At 28.8% G+C, this 25,391-nt stretch overlaps 1 protein-coding gene across 1 annotated transcript in view; it reads left to right on the top strand.

Moving 5' to 3' along the window:
• The window catches only part of LOC106683416 (uncharacterized), a 197,738-nt gene extending 196,373 nt beyond the window's left edge, over positions 1–1,365 (top strand). Inside the window, exon 5 of the mRNA XM_067047474.1 lies at positions 648–1,365. Within this exon, the coding sequence (XP_066903575.1) occupies positions 648–837 (190 nt within the window). The 3' untranslated portion in view covers positions 838–1,365. The remainder of the gene's footprint in view (positions 1–647) is intronic.
• The last annotated feature ends 24,026 nt before the right edge of the window (positions 1,366–25,391 follow it).

Here is a 25,391-nt window from a genome sequence, read left to right as displayed (position 1 = left end):
TTTAATTTAAAGAGTTGAAAATGAGCTCTGGGCTCTCCAAACCATCAAATTCCTCCTGCATCCAATCCTTTCTATCCGAAATCCTACGTAAAATCCTTGATGCTCCTTATTACCTTACAAATAAACTCATCCCCAAATTCCTTATCATCCCATTCGTTTCAGATTTGGCCCAAAACAGATATGCGTCTTTTCATTCCAAAATCCTTACCCATCCTAACCCAATAGTTTTTAATCTCTCATCCTTAACAATCCCTGATAATCCTCCGAGGCGTCTGAAAAGAAGATGGCCACGGGACTTTCTAATTTAAATGCTTCAATTACCACCAAAGGGTGGTTCCTTCCCAAGATTTTCAAGTGTTAATGAAATATTCCACAGATTTACTTATTGTATTTTTTATTTTGTACGGATGTAAATTACATTAAATAAATAAATAAAAAAATTTAAAATGAATGAGCTGAGGTCGTAAAAATAATTCAAACTCTATTTTATGTAGAAATGTCCCTTAGGAAATCTACATTTTTTTTTATATTATTCCCTTCTCCTGTCTCCTCAGGGCTGCCTAGAATATTAATGTTTAGCTTTATTAGATGTTTATCATTTTTAATATTTTCTTCTGAGCTTTTAATTTTATTTATTTATTTTGCAGTGGACCACTCTTCGCCGCTGACAAGAGGAACGGAATGGACGAGATCGACAGAGTCGGCTTCAACACCTTCATCAAAAAGAAGAACTTCGATGAAATTGACCGAAGCGGTTTCGACGGCTTCGTCAAGAGAAATTTCGACGAAATCGACAGGGCAGGGTTCAACGGTTTTGTCAAAAGGTCTACCGAATAGGCTGTTCCCCAACTATCCCCAAATTAATAACTTTAAAAAAAAAAGACAATTTAGATATTAGGATTTCCCTTTATTTTGTTTTTTGTCCTGGCTAGAATTTCTATGTCAAATACTCAAATTCCTTTAATATATGTACTCTATGCCTGTGTATATTTGTGGATTTCTTGTAATTGAACACACCTTCATCCCTTGTAATTCCGAAAATTGTAAGTAGCTCGGTGTTTTCCCCCATCTCTTGTAGAGTAGAATCCTTTTGTTGCTCAGTTGATCCACTGGTACCGAGATAAAGTTCCAATTGACGCCTATTCTTGGAACACCATCGGCTCTTGTATCTGGAACACAGTCCTACTGTCAAATTTATTTCAGTTTTAAGATAATATCTATATGTATTCTTCTATTTGTATTTTTATTATTAATATATTTTTTTCTCCTCAGTTGGTTTTTTATATATGATATAATTGAATATATTCTGGTGTATACTCTATTGATTGACAAGTGATAATAAATGTTGATATTTTTCAAACCTAAGTTTTGTTATATTCGAATCACCACCTCATGTTTGGAAAAATTAAAAACAGGTAATAGTCAGTAATTCATTACACAGTTCTAATATAAATATTATCATTAAGTTAAATTGAAAGAAATTTTTTTCAAATAAACAAATCTTATATTTTAATTAAACATCATAATTTTTCACTTAATAGTTTAAAAGGATTTTATTATTACTTTTTCATTTTTTTTTTTGTCCTTTTCAAAAAAAATTAGTCCGTTTTTATTTTACCTCAATATTCGAATATTTAAGGCTTTTTCCCATTATCCAGTTATTTGATCTTATAAAATAAAAATAATGGATGCATTGAATTTCAATTAAATAAAGTAAAAATTAATAATTAAAAGTTATTTAAATATAATTTATTATTTTACGCAGCTAGTTTAACTTAAATATCAATTTATAAATTAAAAATTTATTGAGGTTAGGCCAAAATTTAATCTTAATTCTTACTTACCTTAAATTATACTTTAACTAATATAACGACAGGCATACACGTTACGATATACCTTTCATCGTCTGTGCCTGGCCTTTGACTATGTAATTCTTTTTCAGGAGAAATTAACCCCTTTTTTTCGCTTCCTTATTTTAACATTGCAACAACGTTTCGGGGTTTTTACACTGAAATTAGACAAAGAAAACAGACATAAAAACATATATTAATTTTGGAAGATTATTGATTGACCGTGTGTAAAGATGAAAGGAATATGGTCCGGTGCGGTCAAAAAAACTCAAATAGTAGAATTATACTATTTTATAATAGTATAATTATTAATTATTTTAAAAATAGTATAATTCTACTATTTGAGTTTTTTTTGACCGCACCCGGACCATATTCCTTTCATATATTTATTTTCTTGTAACATGTAAAAATAATTAATAAGTGTGAATTTTAACATATATTTAATAAAATAATATATATTTGTTAAATTCAGCTAAAATTGACTATGTCTTTATATTAGAAAACTTTAAAAGAACAAAACAAAAACAAGCTGACACAAATATAAACATTTATTAAGTTATTAATTTAAGCATACATAAATAAAAGAGTTATTATAAAACAATGAATAAAGTAAAATAAACAGGACTTTTAGACAAAATAAATTATGAAAACAAATTTTAATAAAACAATAGATATATAAAATAAATACTGGTTGACGGTTGATAGGACTCCAACAGGTCGGTGGAAGATAGTCTACTGCAGAATTGTGTAGGTTGCCACTCCGTAGCTATATACACCGCTGCAACTCTCAAAATAGTCCAAAGTTGGTGTACTGGCTCATCAACAGTCCAAATGAACAAAAACCAAGATGGCCACACTGACACTTATTGAGGGCAGGCAGTGTCTAGAATTATGTGAGCCGACTAATTAGCAACAACTCATATTGCACTCAAAGGCCAGAAACGCAGAAAAGGCCTGGATTCGTATTGTAATGTTGACTAACACTCAAAACATCTAATAAAGTAACACCAACTGAACGCAGGCAGGGCTGGTTACAAACTATCATGGCCACCAATAAGCAGGAACTGATTTAAAAACGGATGGTCGACCTGTTGCTAGGCGACGCCTTAGCGACGGCTATCAACCTTTAGCAACTGTCTCTATTACTTAATGATAATAACACAAATATAAATACACATTTTCCTTCTCAAATAACTAAATCCTAATTATTATTTATTGACATTTACAACTATATAAAATACAACAAGCAAATTTGAAGTAAAATCATAATAATATGATACAGTATGTAGAGAAACTACCCAGTAGTGAAACTCTGAAAATTCTAATTAAAATAATATAAATAAAAAACTAAATTAAACACTAATATTAAGAAGATAGCAAAAGGTAAGCTTGAGCGGTAACTACTATTCGATATACATATACCTACCTGTATGTATGTATTCAATTACATATTTCGTCAGGGGGTACGAAAAAAAATAAATAAACACTAATATTAACTAAATACTATTTACAAATTATTCACAAAGTGATAATAAAATATGGCGTTGACAATAATAAATATTTAATAATAATAAATAGTTTTATTAGTATTTTGAGTTCTTTTGACCGTACTCGGACCCTTTTTCTTTTATAAATAAATAATTAGAGAAGTTTGTCGGGGGGTGCGGTCAGCAAAGAACAACATAAATAAACAAAATCATATTTATTTATTTTATTTATTCAGGTCTTCATCAGGGGTTATAGCGTAGAAGGTAGGCCTGCAACTCAGGTCGAAACGTCGGCATAAAATAAATAAATATGGTTTTGTTTATTTATGTTGTTCTTTGCTGACCGCACCCCCCGACAAACTTCTCCAATCATTAATCTACGCTCAACTATCTACACCTCATTATAAATAAATAATATTATTGTTAAGTTGAACCATCTTGTTCCCTTAGCATTTTACTTATGATTAGTTAAAACCTTAAAATACTTAATTAAGCTATTAATAAGAGTGAAAATATTGAAAAAAGTGAAAGAGGTAAGGAACAACTAATATTTTTATATGTTAATAACTAAACACAGGTAACAGATTAAAGAATGCATTTACATAGGAATATAAAAATTCAAATTTTAATTATTCATTCTATCAACCTAAGGCTGGAAGCATTGCTTAGAAGTGTACATATACAATTAAAATTATAATGGGGATATAATAGGATGTGCACTATCAATCTCTTTCCTTCCATTTTTTTCATCATGTTTTATATGTAGTCTTGGAATATACAGATCGAGGAATTACGATTGAATCGAAGTAAACAAATTAATAGACAACTCCAGACATATTTAGATTGTTAGCACATATGAGTGATAACAACCATTCGAATTTTTTTGAAAATAAATTATTATAAAAATATACAGGTATAAGGACATAAATTTACATTAAACTAAAGATTGAACGCAGTAGCCAATTTATTTAAAACAACTTACTACATAACTTAAAACAGTTCAATTTCAAAGTCCGCTAAGTTTTCGAAATAGTCGTATTTCTTTCCGCTTCTTAAAGCTCGGTTTATTTCTACATTTCAGAAACTTTACCAATAAATATTCACAATTTTACTTTGTGGTTATATTTTTTTTAAATAAAACTAAAATTGTATATCCATAATTTATATGAATACTTCCTTTTGATTACATTTATTTAAATTTATATCCCTGTACCTAATTTATTGTGATTTAGATGGATTTTTCCCATGGTAATCTATTAATGATACATCCGTAGAGCTCACTATGCAATAGTTCGATTACAATATAACCTATAAATAAATTAGATAAATGAAATAATATTTTATTGATTATCAACCACTTGCATCATAGTTCACCTAGCATTTTTTAGTATTTTTTGTTGGTGCGAATTCATAATAGTATTTTTTTCAAAATATTAATTGTCATTATGACATCTTGTATTTCATTCAGTTTTATTGTTAAATATGATTCGTAACACATATTTATATAGATAAATTAATCGAATATACAAATAATAATGATAAATTTATAATTGCATTAATTATTTATATTAACCAATTCATTGCTCCTCACTTTTAATTATATAGAAATCATAACTACATACTTAGATCTGATCATGACCATAAACACAATATGTGAAAATCATGAACTTATTTTTTTTTTAAAGAATATCGAAAACGTATGAATTCGCATTTGACATTACATGATATGAAATTATTATAGTTAAATTACGTAACACCAATAAAATAAACATCCTTTCTATTGTACTCAAAATCAGCATGAGATTCAAACTGTTATAATACGTTACTGATTTATTATGCCGAATCCTGAATGCAAAACTAAATCAAAAATAACTGATAAACACATTAACATTACAACGCAAGTATAATATCTCTATTTTAAAACAAAACAACCTTCTCACAAAAGACAAAATTAAGAATGCAATTAAACTTTGGATGAAAACCTTCTGACTAATTAAAAAATAATTACATTTTGATTATTATACATGGCGTTAACACCTATAGAAAATAATAGTTATGAAAATATAATATAGTTATAATATACTAAATGTAAAAGAAGTAAATAAAGAATATTAAATGAAAAGTATAAACCTAAATAACCAGATTAATTAGATAATGATAACAACTGTTTTATGTGTTGACCGTGATAGTAATATTTTATCTACATTGATAATTTTAATAGTTAAGACAACATGAAAAAATGTAAAGTAAAATAAGTTAATTTAAACAATGTGAAGAGAAAGTTAATATTGAAATAGTAAATGAGAAAATTAATGAAGCAATGGACAAATTAAATGTTTTGATTTTCAAATGGCTGGAAAATAAGAAAGCTTTAAAATAAAAATTTATTGATATATAAGAAGATGGTCAGGGTTGCGGTCAAAACAGAAACAAAAATAGTTTACAACTATTTATTTTCCTTTTTTTTTTTTTACAACTATTTATTTTTGTTTCTGTTTTGACCGCAACCCTGACCATCTTATATATCAATTTTTACGGTCAACTATATATACATATATAAAAAAATGTTATTGGAGTCCTACCTCAGTTTATTCCAAGCATTGTACTAATTATCACCTCAGACTAATAAGACTGCACACTTACTTATTATTCAGCTGTAAAATTCAATATTTAATTGCTTAACAAAAATAGCTAGGGTTTTCCAGCGTAACTGATAAAGATGGAAGTAGAGGAGTATATTTGTGCCTCTTTAGTATTCTCCTTGCAACATAAGAGCATTGTGAAATTGCTCTAGCTAACTTGGCTTTTAGCTGATCATAATGTCCTTTGGATAGCTGTGGTTACAGTTTGTCAGTAAATCCCTTGAAAAGTTTCCACAATAACAATTCACCATTATCCTAAGTGTACTAAGGAGCCGTTTTTGATGCATTTCAACTTTATGAGTCAGCAATTAATAAATGCACACAGATAGAAATTATTTCGAACGATTTTCCATTATATTTATCTATTGCAATAGAAAAATAAGCATTAATAAAACTGTATGATATATTATTTGTCTTTGTTTTCTTAATTAATTTATTGAAATTTAATACTGCATTAACTACACAAAATAAAATAGTAAATGTGCTGTGAATTATGATACAGACATGTAGATAATCTAGCAATTGGTAGAAAAATGATAATATTTTTACATTAGGTCTCGAGGCAACTGCTCTACTTTTCAGACACCAAGGAGGACAATCAAGCATTAAAGAGGAAACAACACATTTCTTTTCTTAATAATTTTTTTCCTGCATTTTCTCACAGATTCATTATAGATTCAAAAATTTAAAAGATTTTAAAGGCACGAAGGTGAAGCAACCATAGCACTGTAATTTATAATAAATGGGGATACCAAAGGGAACTCGATTTGAGACATATCCGTTAGGCAAACGAAACCCGAAGGCAAGAAAAAGGAAGAAGCGACAAAACTGGACCCTCTACTTAAGAGATAAATTTACTTACATAGTGATTCCATGATACTCAATATTTTTCCACTACTTTCATCAACGCCAAAAATGAGGTTGTACTAAAGCTCCAATTGACCGAATTTCGGCGAAATGATGGATCGCAATGAAGTGTTCTCAGACAAACAATCCTATTGCCACCTGTGATTTTAGTACCAAATTTAGAAAAATTATTGGTCCGGAGCGGGTAATCAATTTTTTTTTTTATTAACATTTCGGGGAAATTAAACTTTTTATTTCTTGATTACAAACTTATTGAATTATTTTTAATTAAATATATTTATCCTGTTGTCATGTTAAATTTCACTAATTTAATTTTTAGTGCTGCGACAGCAAATAGAAAATAAACCCAAGAAGAAAACATGAAAAGAATTTCGTATGAAATATCACTTCATAAAGAAAGATGAAAACCAACACGAAATTTTCTGACAATTAATGACGGAATTAATATATTAAGTAATAAGGAGACAATATATTGTACTATAGGAAAAAGATTTTGCTCAATAGAAAATTATAAAACATCGTAAATCCGTTTTTCACACCATTATACTTATTGGAAGATTATTCATTGACCGTGTGTATAGATGAATGGAATATGGTCCGGGTGCTGTAAAAAAAAACCCAAATAGTATATATATACTATTTTATTGAGCCAACGTTTCGCCCCACGTTGCAGGGCTTCGTCAGGGCTAAAAAAGATACAAACACATAATTACAAAAGAAAAAAAAGAGAAAAAAACATAAGTGTAAAATAACAGAGGTATAAAATGTAAAAAAGTAAGATATAATAAGAAAAATTAAAGGTTGTAAATAGTAAATAAAAAGGGTGGTTAGGGATGGTAGTAAAAAAGTATTTAAATTAGGTGAACAATAAATGGTAATATACATAATAGGGGGAGAAGAAATATTAAAAAAAAACAAAAACAAAAAAAAACAGAAAAACAAAGGAAAAGTAAAGTATAAAATAATGGGATACAATGTGTGTAAGTAATTAAGAAACAAAATATACCAAATGAGCGGGTATACAGAAAAGTATATAGTATAATTATCTACTATTTGGGTGTTTTTTTACCGCACCCGGACCATATTCCATTCATTATACTTATGATTCAATATTTATGCTGCTTAATAAAACAACCATAAATATAATAATCCAAATAAAATGTACAAGATTTTGACTTTCAGATATTTAATTCCAAACCCTCAAGGGGAAAACTCTGTTCAAACATAAATTTGTCGTATAACTCAAAATTATTTCGTCCTCACAACATTTTCCTATCAGAAGGGCTCAAATCTGTTTGGACTAGCCGGAATAATGTTTATCTCGCTCTTCCTTGACACTGTTTCTTTTTTGTTTTAAAATTGTTTTTCATTTATTTTTATGAAATATTTCCTCCTTGACAAGGGAAAGCCTTTCTATACAAAAACTGTCAATGGATTTATCTCTACTATCTGATACTGAAAAAAGAAATATTCTGTATTTTAAGCGATTTTATCAAAAGCATCATAGTTAAACGAAGGTTTCTATAAAATAAACACTTTGATAAAGCAAAAGAACTAATTACAAATCCTAAATATAAAGAATGATACCAGCACCTCCACCGTGAATTGTCGCACCTAACCCACCAATATTTAATAGCGATATCACGGAAAATATTTTTCTTTGTTTCTGAACTTGAAATTGATTGTATTCAAATTTCTCAGTCTTCTGATGTATGCTTGTAATTTTTTCCCTACAAAAAATATCCTGAGAATTTATTATATATTATTGAATATAAAAAAATATTTTTTTTTTTTATATTATTCCCTAATATAAAAAATATTTCTGAAATCTTGGTATTCCATTCGTTTTTATATTTTATAAAATATTAAAAAGTGTTGATGAAGGATGAACTTCGTGTCTGCTTTCGGAATTAAACAAACTACTGATTAGAGAAGATAGTCGGAGGGGAGGGGGATGCAATTAGCAAAAAATACACAAATAAATAAAAAATTATGAATTCCGTGAAAATTATGACCTGAATTTCAGGTCTTCTTCAGGGAGCTTTGGCAGAGATTCTGGCTAAAACTGGATATATTTTATGGTGGATTCTGATAAGAAATAAACTTATGAGGCTAATTTATATTTGAGATTTTTTTATTGAATCCGCCATGCGCTCACAAACAACTATAAACAAAATAACACTTTATCAAATAACTAGCACTAAGATATATCTCCGGGAAGAATTGGAATGAAAGCATAATAATACCAATGTTTTAATATTATTTTTAAATTTAATATTACGATACAATATTAATAGATACAATCTACTTTTGAAACCGAATAATCGAATTAAGCCTTGAAATTAATATAAGATGACGAAATCTGAAAATTTGAACTTTGAACTTCTTATTTATTGGTCTATAAATAAATTAAATCATACTTTATAAGGGTATATACAGATTGGAGTAGTTACCAAAGTAAATTTAATTGAAAAAAAGGAAGAAAATTAAATCAGTATAGTACAAAGAAATTAATTAATTTACTTATGAATGAATTGAATAGAATCCCTTAAGTCCTTTTTAAGGTGGCGTAGGCACTGAAAAATGAATGAAAAGAATACAAGTTTATGAGTGTCCTCTAATGACACGGGGTATTATGAATGACAATTACTCTCGCGATTCATCCACCCTACCGTTTTTCATTGTCCTTGTTGTTCAGTATTGTCCTACCCAATTCAATCAATCAGGCACTGTCAACTCGGATATTTTCATATGGTTGATGAGTCATGACAAAAATCCAACCGATCAGTTCATCAGTTCCCTTTCGATGGTTTTAAAACCGACATAGTATAAAAATAAAAAATAAAATTTCTAAATATGATTAGATTGAGTGGTTTTAAGGGGACCCTTAACATGAAGATTGTTATACACCCTTTTTTTCAACAGCTATAGTGGTTAAAGACATAAACACTGTTGGTTCCATCCATTCCATCATCTACCAATGGTTGTCCAATGATAGGCCAGGATCATGGCCAACCACCAATTATTCCCTCCAGTTAAGAGTGCCCACTTTCCTCCAAGAGGGCCTCCCGAGCCCAGGATCGACGGTTGATATATCATGAATAATTATCTGCCATAGCTAGACTCGAACCCGAGCAGGGAGTTACCTTCCACCATGAGCTATCCTCACTATTGGGACTTGACGGCCCTGCTGGTTGGGCCGTAGGTCCTGGACCGACCGGTTCAGAACGTCGTGGGTTCGATTTTCTCCTGGGGCAGTTAATATTTATTTCTCGGTGGATCCGATAAAGGAATCTTGAAACTCTCTCTTTGATCAGTACGTGGCAACTCTGGTAGTCGCCAAAGGTTGGAAAAAAGGAGCATTAGGCCCACTGGCCGAGCTAGCTACCAATACCAATACCTCCACAGTTCAAATAAAAAAAAAATATTTTACTAACTAGTGAGTAACTTTATCATATAATTAAATACTGCATATAACTTACAACATATAACTTGCAATATTTGCAAAAATTCTACGTATCAAAATTAGCTGTTTACCTACCGAAATATTTTTTCTCAGACCTTTAATATCAACAATATATAAATTGATTTTTGTAAAATGATTTATTTTAAAAAAATTTTAATACTCTTAAAATTATAAAAATTAAGAAGTTTTTCACTCATGTTTGGCCAAAATTTATAAATTCATAACTAAATCATAATCAATTTTTTTTTAATTTATTTTTGTTTTCGTACCCTCTATTGAAAAATAAGTAATAATCGAGTACAGAAGATGTAAGTTGTAATGCTTCCTTCTTTTACCCATATGTATTTTAACGGTTGTGGTGAATTTCACTGTATGTGAAGAGTGAACAATGCCCTATGTATGTCCGTTAATACTTTGTTTATAAGATATTCACATCTTAAGATTTTCATTGTAATGAATTATTCGGGTCATAAGAATGAAACGTAAACATTAATAATCTTATCAAATGTTGTTCCAAGTGGTTGTTTTGAATATTAAGATAGACTTGACCTCTTTCATCCAGAGCTGCAGTATCTGAACGGTACTGGATAAATATTATTTTCTCACTCTTCAGATCCGACACCGCTGAAATTTTTTATTTGGGGTGACATTTAACCAATATTCAATGCAAGGGTCAATAATGAGTCCTTTTCGAAGAAGTATAATTGAAAGTTGCGAAACAACACATACACAGTTCTGTTAGGCCCACTGCTATGGAAGAACGATCCTAACTCTATCTTGATGCTCAAGGCAATCACTTTGAGCAATATTCAACTTGAATGCTAATGATTACATTTCATTAATAACGTAGTAGGAACTGATATTAATTTATTTTTTATAACCTAAATAATGCATTACGATGAAAATGTTAAGGTGTGAATATCTTCTAAACAAAACATTAACGGACATACCTATGGACATATAACTCTGAGACATTCAATATAGTTATATGGTTATAAAGCAGCGTGGTAACACCTGTCTACCAATCCACAGGATGTCGGATCGAATCCCGGTCCCACCCGTGCTTTTTTCGAGCACAAAATAATACAAAACTGTGACGAATCCACCCTGCGATAAAACCACGCCAAGAAACGCGCGATGTATTTCCTAATACTGGGAATATTACATCCTAGTATTGGGAAATAAAAACGGCTAGTTATACGCAAAATTTTTGCAAATATTTTAAACAGTTGTATGTTTTAAAATATACTTTAATATTGTAACTAGGGTGAAGATGAAAACTTCTGAAAATGGTCAGAAGAAAAGGGAGAAACGTTACAAAAATGTGAAATATATATGATAAGTTATTATTGTTATATAATTTTATAACAAGACAATGAAATGATAATGTGCTCCATAATGCTGCTTAAGTTAAGTAGAGATCCATCTGATATGAAGAAAAATGAGTGGGTCAAACTTATTTTGAAGTGGACTCATTTCAAAGATATTTCCGTTGGCTTATTTTTCTATTGTGGTCTCTCTATAGCAGAGGTGGCCAACTTTTCAGTATATATCTACTTTTTATCTTGAAACTGTGTCGCGATCGACCAACATAGGTGTAGTTTAAGGAGTGTAAAATGCATACTATGTACACTGCACAGTATAAGGTGCATTCCAGTGAGGTATGGGTACATAAGAAAAATATATGTTCACACCAATTTTTTATTTTTTTAATTACTTATTAAGTTTTCCAGATATAGGCTCTTGAAAATAAATTTCCAGACCCAACTTTTGATAGCGGCTGATAATTTCATTTTTTTTGATACCTTAATTCATATTTTCAGTCAGGGGGTATAGTCCTTATTCTCTCTCTATTTCTTAAAGAAAAAAAATCACCATTTCGAATTAATGTATTTATGTATAATTTATTTATTTTTAAATTAAATGTTTTCGTATCACGTTCAGATGTAAGCGGTCAGAAAGTAGTGGATTTCAATCAATCGCGTAGTACATTTGAAAATAACAACATAAATAACAAAATACGATATTTTCACGAATAACTTATGTCTAATTTAGCGTTAAGTTAGAGGAAAAGCTTGTGAAAACATCGGAGTAAGGCTTGTTCAAGAATGAACTATCTAAAAATAAATGACCTTCGCTGGTCATATAAGATGATCCCTTTACACCTTATACATTATTATTTATTAAAGTTATACAATAAAACTTCTTTATTTTTATTTCAAATAATACGTTAAAATTATTTGTTTGGCTGTTGTTAAAAGATATTTTCACAGTTTTTAAGTGCCTAATTCTGGGGATAATATTGTATAGCAGAAAAGCATCCCTACCGTGAGATAGAAATTTTTCATTTTTTGCTTTTTTATTCCAATATACATGAAAATATTTCTAAATTTTTATTTTAGAAAATTTTAAAGTAATCAAATTTGAGCTGCTTCACTTTTTTATTTGATGCTATTTTTATGTGATCATAAACAACACCGTAAAATCAAATGAGATTTTAACAGTTTTGGGGATTTTAATTATTTATTTTATTATGTCGACCTGTCGATTATGTATGTATGTAAAATGTATTTATTTGTTTCTTTTTCTGTAAACTGATCTACTAATCTGACTATTATTTCTCTGGTTTGATCTCACATTGCTGTCTAATAGTGTATTTTTTGCATCACAGGAGGGGGTGAATTTAGGAGAGTGAATTTGTCGATCAAATGAAATAAGAGGAACAAAAAAGGGAAGGAAAAAAGGAATAAATTGAAATATTTGTATTTAGTATGTAGACTGTAATTGATAGTAAAAGGAAACTGTGAAAAAAAAAAAACTATTTTCTTTCTTTTTTATGTAAATATATGTAATTTATATATGTCCGATCACGGATTGATTAGTATGCTGTGTGATGGAGCAACCCCATGTATTTGAGCAGCATGGATGAATAAAGAATTTCTCTCTCTATAGTTTTACGAACATATCCCGGTGAATTTGAAGTAAAAAGATAGACACATTTTAAAAATTATTTTTAACTATTTTGGAGTAAAAAAAAGTTTTAAGTGGTTGAGTATTGTAGGAATAATTTTTATTCTTGGTACAATATCACCCCATCCAGTATGCTGAGATTAGGCCACACTTCTTTCTTTTAACGGAAAACAATAATTCCGTGGATACTCCAACACTTCTTACTTTGAATCAAGAATTCTCCACAATTTTAAGAAAAAAATATTTCTCAAATATTATAAATTTGTTTTTATATTAATGTTATGTTAAATAAAATATACGCAAATTGCATAAATGATTGACCTGACCAATACACTATTCCATATCCATTCATCGTTTAACCATCAATATATCACTTAAAACGATAAAAAGTTAAGCTCCTAGCGACTTTTATTTTTTAAATGATCAAAAAATTTATAGTTCTATAAAAACGACATAATCATCAAAATATTGTTAAGAAAGTTCTGAAGGTGGTGCTAGAAGCCCTATAACCTTATATGTTATTGCTAAATAAACATAAGGTTGCTATAAAATTCGATGCTGACTTTCCAGAAAAAAACAAGTATATGAGCCTTTCAGCAGACAAAATGTCTAAACCCATAAAATCAGTAGTACTTCTAATATTGATTCGATAACTATATAGTGTCGAATAATTATTTATAATCATAATCTAAATTCTATTAAACTGTTATAATTTGATATTTCTGCACACTTTTACAAAAGAAAAAGGTAAGAATTTGGCAACAATAAATATTACAGAAAATGGGTAATATGGAATCCCTGGAAGTTCTGCTTTTCTTCCAAGCGCTTTAGTTGAACTCCTAGATAATTGTTTTAGTTTTGGGACAATTATCAAATAAAGTTTTAATTTTCTGCACGTATTGAGTCGAGAAACTTTCAAAATTCACTCCGTTTTTCAAACTTTCTGAGATAAGTTCCACTAAATTTGCAGCTTGTGTTTGGTAAGAACTAGTTCCGTTATATGTAGTTTCCAAAAATGGCATTTTTGTTTCTTCTCATTCAAATCCGTAGTAACAGCAATTTTGCCAAAGCAGCTGCATTGGTAATATGGGACATCTCTTCTACAGTGTACTAGTTGACATTAATTAAAACATAATTTTTGATTGTATTATATGTAAAAGGACACAACATTGAAAATTCAGCAGTACAGCATGCACAAATAACCAATATATTTTTTGTTCAAATAAAAAACTGTGGTGCAGTACGCGCATCTCAACTTTTAATTATCACCCTACTTATGTTCCAAATTTTTGTGTGGATTGGTGGGCTGGAGTTCAAGTTATCGCAAATCAAGCTCTGATGGAGACCAACATTGTGGGTCGAAACGTCGGCAACCAAAATAGTTAAAATTTTTTTTTCTTTTTAACTGCAGCCCTGGGCATTTCCTTCAAATTCACACAAGGCTAACCCTTTAAATATATACTACTATAATAATTATACATATATAAATCTATGTAAATATAAAAACATCGATTTCTTATCCAGGATTCAATAGTTGTAGTAACCTCCTCATTTCATTGTAAATGTCCTACACCAAAAGCTATTCTCTGATATTATGTTTCAGTGTAAGGGTGGTTCAAATAAGAAACTTATTAGGTCAGGATAACAAAATAAAACCATAAACATTTTATAACATGTAATTTCACACGTTTCTATGTATTATCGAGACAGACCATCGTATTGAGAATTTCAGGAAACTGAATGGATAAAGTTAAAATTTAACAACCCTACCCCGTGAAACTACATCGTATCCCTTAATAATATGCAACAAACCGATGATCATCTTGAAATATATGTTGTTTTATGAATGTTGTCTTCGTACTAGTCTAAAATAACAAGATGAGAATCTAAGGTTTAGAGTCCGAACCTCTAAATTAAAAAAAAGTTATAATAGAAAGTTATTTATTTGGATGAAGTGTAGCTTTCTGTTGTTACTGAGAGAAACAATTGATTTCTGGACCTTTCGACAGCAGAGGAGCAAGCCAGGATGTTCGCAATCACCATGCTACAATGTCCAAACGGACCGGCCTCCTGGCTGAACTAACGACCAAACAGATTGGCAACAATTATCAGTAAAATATTGTTATTGGTCATTAAGGTAAGTCTGCAATGTATTTTTAGCTATTGCTATGTTATTGTGTTCAGAGAAAATTGCGGAGGTATCTGTGGACTGATTAATGTCATGAAGATAATAGTTAAAGGGAGTGAGAGAAATAACCGAACCTTATCTTGTTAAGTACTAGAAAGGTTAACTGCAATTTTAAGTTGCTAAGAAAACGTATACAAAATAAAGGGTAAAGTTCACTATATAAAGTTAAATGGCATTTGATTCAATAAGGTCACTGTGTCATATTCATTTTTTTCTATGCTATAAACGGCGGTAAGAAATGGGAGGAAAAAAAACATCTACAGGACTTTGAGGACCGAAAGCAGGGGCTTAACCTAATTGTCATGCGCCCCTTTTTGCCTACGTAAAGGCAAGAAAAAAACAAAAAGAAAGTCCAAAAGTTTATAATGGAATATATACATATATAGATGTATAGATCGGGCAATCTCCTAGGGAAGTTGGATATCATGGCCCTCTAAATTTGGAGGTTCACTTTTGTATGTAGATATTCGCATTTGATTATTCCTAACTTTTTTCTTTACTATTACTGATATACATGACCTTGAGGTTAAGTGAATAATAGAATAATTATTTTTTTTGTTAGCTAGTTACTAAACAATTGCAAGCAATATTTCTATTTATTAATCTCGATTCGTATTCTGTTCATTTTAGTGTTTGATAATTATTTTTTTATAGAAGGGCATGACTATGAGAACAATAAAATTCTGAACGTCCCCTAAATATGGTTGTTTTATTAATGACTAACCCTCAAAATGCTCATAAATAAATTTTCATTTATTTATGTAAATATATTTATTTTTTTTATTTCTAAGCCTAAAAGGGGATGAAAATTGATGAAATCGTGTCTTTTATTGCATTTGATGTATTTTAAAAGTTTACTGAGGAAAGAAAATATGACGGTCTTGTGTCCAATGTCTCAGTCATATCAACATCATATTTTACCTTCATTTTTGTTTGTATGCAATGCGAAAAGCGATTCGATTTTCTCATTGAAGCTTAAAAGATTTGAAAAGAATTGCAGCAGCAAACAACAGAAGAATAAGCAAAAGTTGAAATCCACAAAGACACTGATTCAACTCGCGTACTGATTTCCACCATTTAACTACACTCTCCGTCAAAAGTATTGCTAGACACATGCAATTATCAAGATTTTCTTGGTGTTAACTTTAATCCATAATTTGTTTATATTTATAGTAATATTATTTATTAAATGAGAGATGTTAGGGATTAAATACATCTTTGTTATTCAGTGTTTACAGACAAACGATTGAATTTTGGTTTATTCATTTCAAATTTCCTTTCAGTCCATGTTTACCTTTCGTTTGCCTCAAGTCTGTCCTCTCTTTTCTCTTTAGTCTAGTTATAATAATTAATTTTATTCACTGTGAATTGGTCAAGCCACGATTTTTCGGTCAGAATCATCAAGAAGGTAAATCATTGCGTTACATCGCTAATCGCCTTAAGATTCACTATTCTTCCGTTTCAAGGAACATAAATGACATTTTTTATATTATAAATTTTTAATTTATTCTTTTATTACCAATTCATTGTTTTATAATTTGTTAATATTTTTCTTAGAATAATATTTCAAGAAGTATTTAGAACACTGTTCGGCTTGAAGTCATGTTTAAAAGTTATTTTCATTAATTAGTATGGTGATTGTGGAACTATTTTATTTTGTAGTTAAAAGAGAAATGGAGTTTGTTGCTCAACTGTGCGAAGGTTAATGGTAAAGTTAATATTCGTTACTTATGTCTTCAAGTATGTGAAACTTTAACCATATAAGAATATACCGAGCTCCTCTAGTATTCTCTTGAAGGTGTAAAACTAAATATCTTAAAAAGAAAATTACATAACATGTTTCAGATTACTTAAAAATATTCTCTCCGGAAGATCTATTCACGAATCTCATAACATTTTTCATAATCCTAAGTTCCATTATATATTAGAATATATATTATTATAGTAATATTACATATCTCTGAAATTATATTTATTAATTTGAGATATACTTTATTTAAGATATTATAATCAATTTAGATATTAGTGTATTTATAACAAGTTAATGTATATAATTTTAAGGTTCGTTTTTATTCTTTTTTTGTTTTACTCTTACCCTTTATTTCTCCACTTTTATCCATTTTCCTTACCCGCGTTATAAGTTTTGTTCACTATACTTATAATTTGCCTCTTTATCATCTATTATTGTTACATATATTTTCTTCCTCTCAATTTTTCATTTTCTTTTCATATTTCCATTTTTAAATTAATAATAACTAATATGTTCATACTTCTTTGCATTATATAATTTCATTTTTATTTCATTTCCTTAATTATGTTATTTTATCCACTTTTTCAATTACCTATGTATACATTTTATTTCCCGCTTCTCTCATCACTTGATTTTATTAATTCTATTTTGTAAAATTATTCATATTATGTGTAAAATTATTCTGTTTATACTTTCTTTTTTTATTTTTCTATACTTACTGTGGTTGTTATCTTGTTCTGTTGTTACCCCTGAAGAAGGCTAGAAACTCTAGCCGAAACGTTGGCACATTAAAATAAGTTAATCGAACCCATTTGAGTTTTTCATTGACCACACCCCCCAACCATCTTCTCCTCGTTCATCATCCACGGTCAACTATCTCTCATAATTAAGTATATAATTTTAGTTTCCGATTAATTTATAATATCTTCGAGAAGCAATTTTATCTAATTTTAAGTGTGGTAAGTAGTATACAAAGGTTTTATCAGTACTAGATAATTTACAGTTAAATAATACCAATTAACAATCCTGGTCCCTGGGTCACTTCGAAAATTTTCATCCCTTTGGGATTGAGATAGCACCTTTTAAAACGCTTTTTCTAAATTTGGATAACAAGGTTTATGAAAATCCAAATAAATATGTCTTTCTAACATATTTGAGAACCTAAAAAGAGAAAAATGCAATTTTCTTTTAAATAAGATGCTGACTTCTATGAAAAAATTAAAAAATACAGGCGAAATCTATCGATTCTAACGAGCTGAAAAAGTTGGCCCATGGTGTTGGTGTTTCTTGTGTCTTAGGTTCGGCATACATGTGTGAACTACGTTTTCGAGCATGAACATCGTTAAAAATGATTAGAAAAAGCTAACTTGGTTTCTAAACTTTCAAAGAAAATGCAAAAATATTGTCCTCATTACTTAAAATACTTATTTCTCGCATCTCAAACATATATGAATGAATGTTATTCACATAAATGTATATATAATGATATATTGATTATTTGATAAATTATGCTAAAAAAATATATATATATTTTATTAAAATATAACTTATACCTCTCATACTTTTTTCCGATATCTTTAGTGGAGAAATGGACTCTTTTTCTTCCTAAGTTTACCGAACACTGATCTAGTGTTAATTAATTCTTCAAGATGTCCATTAATAGATTTCTCTACATGTTGAAAGAAAAAAAATACTTGAAATGAATGAAAATTTGAACAGGAATTTAAATATATTTTAAGTGTCTAAAAAAAATAATAATCAATCTGTCACAGTTAAAACGCCATGTATGTATTGCATTGCTATATTCGACTCGACATAATTCATGAGGGACGTTGTTAAAACAACTTTTGAATAGGTAGGAAAAAATAAAAATTTTGACCGGACTTTCGATTCTTTTGTTTTTGAACCTATCACTTCAATGAGACGAATGGGGTTTTCAATTATTATTTAATTTGGGGTTTCCAAAGTATTAGGAGAAGGGGGGTTAGAAGACAACATAAATTTCCTCCTTCCTCTAGTAACGATGTCTCTTTTATTAACTCGTTACTAAGTAATCAATCGATGTGCTCTAATGTAGTTTGTAAACATTGTAGATGGCAACTTACCATTTAATTCGGAAACTGCTGTCCTCAGGAAACCAATTATCGGCCGAAACTTAATCAAATATGACAGAGAACTACCAACAGTTGTTCGATAAATCATTTAACTTTAGGGATGGGCAGTAACTAGAATCGATAGGCAAGTGTCAATTATCGATATGTAGCTGTCAACAGTTCAATCTGTCTTGGCCAGGCACTCTACTACAGCTGACTAGATGTATAGCAGTGGTTTAGTAAACGTATATCTATCATTAATAGTACTTTGTATATTATGCACATTGTATTTAAATGACATGTATGCATTTCAACTTCTAGAAGTCATTTTTGTCCAGTTATAAAAACTATTTTAAAAATGTTATCCTAAATTATAGTGGACTACAAATATATGAAAAATATTCAAGAATTCAAAATGTAATTGCAATTTCCATCGGTGAAAAACTTGAACTATCAAAATATTCAGGTATTCAAAATAATTACAAAAAAATAAAATAAAAACCTGAACTGCTACGACCCTTGAAGAATCTTGGATTCAGTACTATTCTTGAACAATGGTTGAGTAAGGTGATTTTTATATAATTACAAAAAAATATACAAATAACTGATACACAAATATAAAATAATTAAAACAATTGAGAAACTATGAAAATCTAATGAACTACTTGAGCCTAACCAACTCGATAAAATCAATCTTTCAATTTTCATTATCAATTCTAAAATAGTTTAGCATTGAACCAATGGTTAAGATCAGAATGTAATTTTTTTTTAAACTGTCATGTTTTTGAATTTCTACCATTATTTTTTTCACAATAGATAGATGAAGATCAGTGCAGTGCAATGTGAAATATTATTAAAATACTTTTATCAAAATTCTTGAAACAGGAATTAGATATTCTGTCGCTTGAAAGGCTCATTTATTCTCTCAAAGTTGTAAAATCATTCTAGGATATTAGCCCTTCAGCTTACATAATGACTTAATCCATAAAATCAATCTTTGTATTTTCAATATTAATTCTATAATAATTCATCATTGAATAGATGTTTATAAGGAAATCATGAATTTCATGAATCATAATTGGACAAAATGTATAACTTTTTCAAAACTAATTTGAAGGCAAATCATAAATTATCTTGTATTTTAAGCTCCAGCAAAATATTTGTCACTTCTTCCATTTTTCATTTGCATTAACTTGTTAGGAATGAAACTTTTATTGGTTATCAGTGAACTCTGTTGGATTTATTTTTCAATTATTCCTCTTTTGCTAAATAGTGATGGAGTTCCTTACTTGTTTAATCTACTTAGGGGTTCAGTATATGTTACATATAAATTTTTAGCATCTGTTTTATAATTTATTTCATAATTTTGATTTTCTGCTATTGTAATGGCTTCTAAAATTCTTCTAGAACTATTTTTTTCTTTATATATGTATATATAGTTGACCGTAAAAATTGATATATAAGAAGATGGTCAGGGTTGCGGTCAAAAGTGAGTTGTATCTTATCTTTGTATTTGAAAAATTTTCATTGTATCTTATCTTTGTATTTGAAAAATTTTCATTGTATCTTATCTTTGTATTTGAAAAATTTTCATTGTATCTTATCTTTGTATTTTTATTCCTATCATTGTATCTTATCAAAGTATCATTGTGTTTCTTTTTAGCCCTGATGAAGCCCTGCAAAGTGGGGCGAAACGTTGGAAAATAAATAGTTGTAAACTATTTTTGTTGATTTTTATTGACCGCAACCCTGACCATCTTCTTATATATTTTTTTCTTTATATTAATTTAACATACTGAAAAATAAAATTATGGTTTTTTTTTACGGTGCTTATTTCTATTATGTTTTTCTGTATTACATTAATATTTCTTATATAAATTATATTATAGAAAAATATAAAACAATATTGCATGTTATATTTCATTTATACGCTTGATATTGCAATTTATGAGCTATTAATATATGTATTTGTACTTATATAAATGTATAATTTGTTCTTATTTGAACATATAACTGAGATTGTCCCATATAAATAAATAAAAATACAATACCTATGGGAAATTATTAAATGTATGAAAGAACATGAATTAGCTATAAAAATAGATATAACTTTAGAATGATAAATATTATATCATTATAAGCATTCAGAATCATCTATGTGACTATTTAGATAAAACTTTAGACTACATAATTCTATATATAGATTAAATATATATAAATAAATCTTTAAATTGATAAATATTTTATTACTATAAGCATTCATGACGAACTATGTGACTACTAAGCACAAATCTAAGTTAGTTGAAATGCAGATTAATTAAACACTCCCTCCCACCAAACAGTTTAACTGCAATTTCAATTGCAAATCCTATTGTTGAGTTTGTAACGGACTGGTCTGACAAAACCACTTATCAACTGTTAATATAATATGCAGATCATGTGGCTGAGACTAGGTGGAAGTACGTAGAACATAAGATCTAAATCTGTGAACTCAAATGATTTATCGGAGAGCAATTAATTATTATTCTAATTAAATAAACAAAAAATATGACAATTAATCCATAAATTAATAAGTCTTATTTATTTTACTCCCTATTAAACTTAAACTAATATTTTTTAAACAGTGTCACTAAATATTTATATCTTAGTGATTAATATGAATAATGTCTTCAGTCAGTCATTATTACTTCAATGGTCCATGGCATGTTATTACTAGTATAACATTGATATTTAGTTCTAAATATACCTCATACATATAAAAACTGTAAAATTGATAATTCCCATTTTCATAAATAGTATGTGTCAGGACAGAATTATTGAGAATAAAATATAAATTCACTTTAAAAATCTACCTATTCGTGTCAAAAGATTTGTTGGTAATTATGTCTTAATAGTACAATATTACTAATTAGAAGGATATATTTTATTAAAACATTTAAGAATTTTTCTTTTAAATTTTTTATGGAAAAATTTCTTTTCACAGATTGTTTAAAATATATGTATTTATTTCTATTATTAGTATTTAGTATAGTTCTCTTCATTGCTGGCTGCTCATGATTTTTCTCTAAAAATACTGATAAAAGAAGTAGTTAGAAAAACAGTTAGATCAAGAATTAATAAGGTATACTTTAAGATTAGTAAGATCTAAGTGCATGCCACATCTATTCTGTTAAAGTTGGGACAGAAGAACATATAGGTATGGGTAACTTATACTTAAACTGACAACTAATTCAAACAGTTCACCATATATTGGTACATTTAGCAAATTTTTATTTTTTGTACTTTAAGAATATTTTGTTTCAATTATTATAAAACCAATTAATGAAACATTAGAAAATTAATAATTAAGATGGAAAAGAAAAATAATGTTATGAATTGCAATGACAACAAAGTAATCACTTGGTTTTAGTTGATAAAAAGATTAGCAAGTGTTCTGGTGTACAGGTCTGACATAACCTGTTTGTTAAAAAATATTTCTGCAAATAAACATCAAAAATTTGCCTCAGAAATTTAATTATCCCTTCCTTTTTTAAAATCATAGTAGCAAATAACATGGAGATTCTAATTGAGGACCATATGATTGTGAATGATTTTATTTTTCTCTTACTATCCTTCTTGAGGCCCATGATTCCTTCTCACTTATAAGTTCTAATCAGTCTAAGACTCAATCATAAAATAGACAAAGAAAGTCAATGGTACTAGTGTCTTATGTGGACCTGAAAAAAAAATTGGCTGCAATCTTTTAATCATTATCTCAATTATAGGTATAAACTATAATTTGAATTTTAGATCAAACTCATCGATGACCATAACAGTGTTTACCACTGTCAAACGGTATTCGGTCACCCCCAGACTGTTATTAAAATGCCCCGTGATTTACATCTACCAAGGAAAATTCCATGCTGAAAGTTGTTCAGAACATACTAGATGGAAGCAGGAAATATGATCTTCTTAATTTTTATATTTTACCTCTTCAGTTGGTTCCAGAATTCAATGACAAACATTGAATGACATTGTTATTGAAACAAAGACTTATATTTTTATTTTGCAGATTCTTAATATTTCTGAACCTATTTATGCATATGTTTATTTTTGTTTTTTTAAAGCTTATCTTGAGTGGAAAGATTTCTTTATGACATGGAATATTAAGTTTTATTTTACTGTCGTAATAGATGTAATAATACTGCAAAAGTGAGAATGCTTCAAGTATTTTTAAGTAAGATGAATTCTTTGTTGTTTTAAACTAGGTTAGACGTTGAAAATCATTTAAGATCAAATATTTAACGACTGTTCATAACAAAATAATATTTTCTATTAGAATTTACACAGTAATTGAGTCCTTTATTTTGTATTATTTCTCCTAAGTCATATATCTTACCCACTAAAATAAGACTTTTCTTAAAAACCAATATCACAAATCGATATAAAATTAAGTGCATGCCTCCTTCAGAATATTATTAAGGGGCATTCCCTTAGCTTAGCAGAAGTGCCCTACATTTTTGTCCCCATGAGAGGTGTCCTATGAGCATTTATCTCATGATAGACAATTTGTACTATTTTTTTTATATATGTATCTCTTCCATCAGGGGCTGAAGAATCCATATTTTGTAAATGATCTAAGACCTTCTTGCCTCAGTTCATGATTTACTATAAGAAATGCAGGTGTTCAGATGAACAAAACACTCATATATAAAAAAAATGTCATGTTAGGAGTGCACTGGTGAGAGAAATGCTCGGTCTTACCGTTGGGAGGAGGTCAGATTAAAACTGAATTGAGTATTGGTTGGGAGGTAAAAGAGGGATTAACATAAACAACCGGCAATAACTTCAAAGTGTTAATATGGAAGGTAGACAAATGTATAAATGAAACAGGAAATGCTCAAGGCTACACCTCTCCCGGGTTATGGCAATAAAAATAAAAAACTTGAATTAATCGACTTTAATTTTCAAAAAATTAGAAAAATGGTCAATAAGCTAGAGAGTGAGCAATGTCTGTTCTTTTGTATGTCTAGATAAAGATAAAATAGGTTTCCATCGAAATGGTAATGATGTTTTTTTTGGTCAAGAATTAAATTATCTTTTAAATGAGTGGCTGGGGGAGGGGAAGTATTCCCCTACGGCAGACCAATTCCCAGTTTACAAAATATACAACTGTTAATTCAATTGTTGATAATAACTTGTTGCTCAAATTGCATTTTCACAATTAACTAAATCGCATTTTTGTAGTTGATTATCTGGTTTTGTTGAAACAATTAAATTTGCAATCTCTTGAAACTGGCAGAACAAACAATGAGCTGATATTCCTACAGGATTGGTTGAATCTAAAAACTCATTAATGTTAGTATCCCTGTTCATAATGCGAGGCATTTAAAATGCATCAATGTTTCTTTAGTTTGAAATAATTATACTTATAATTCTATTATGAATAGAATTGAAAGAAAAGCAAACAATTTTGATCGTGATACATTTTTTGACTCCTTAAATACTTTTAAACAAAGAAATAAGGTTGATTTTTAATTACTATAAAATTCATTTTTCTGTAATACAAATAACATTTGTTATTAATTGTTTTAAAAGTTTGTATTTATAGTACATTTGTGTTACTTGAATTAGTGAGTTTTTATGAAAGTTGTAAACTATATGAATGTATAAGTAATAATAAATTATTTTTATGATGTGTAATCTGTTATTACATTAGGACTTTTGTAATGTTATCTTGTCTAATATCTTTTTGTAATTCTTGTTTATTTATAATTTTCACTGTACATCTTATTTTTATTTACTTTGTTCATTTTTTTTTCACATATTTTACAACATTTTCAGGGATAATTTAGTTTATTTTCATTTATGTTACCTTATTCCTTTTCCTTGCTACATTATTTCAGTTGTTTGTATCTTTTTAAGCCCTGCATAAAAAAATAGTTTATTTGCTATTTGATTTATTTTGACTGCATCTATAAAATCTTAGTTTTAATAATTACTCAATCAGCAATCTTTCAATAATTTTTGTTTGTTTTCTTCTCCAATTTTTGACTGTTATTTAGTTGGTCGATTAAAAGTTATCAAATTATTAAGTTT

The sequence above is a fragment of the Halyomorpha halys genome, unplaced genomic scaffold, assembly GCF_000696795.3.
Source record: "Halyomorpha halys isolate HHAL.00 unplaced genomic scaffold, Hhal_1.1 Scaffold482.1, whole genome shotgun sequence".
NCBI classification, from domain to species: domain Eukaryota; kingdom Metazoa; phylum Arthropoda; class Insecta; order Hemiptera; family Pentatomidae; genus Halyomorpha; species Halyomorpha halys.
The sequence above is the reverse complement of the archived record's forward strand: the minus strand, read 5'-3'. Positions and strand labels throughout refer to the sequence as shown.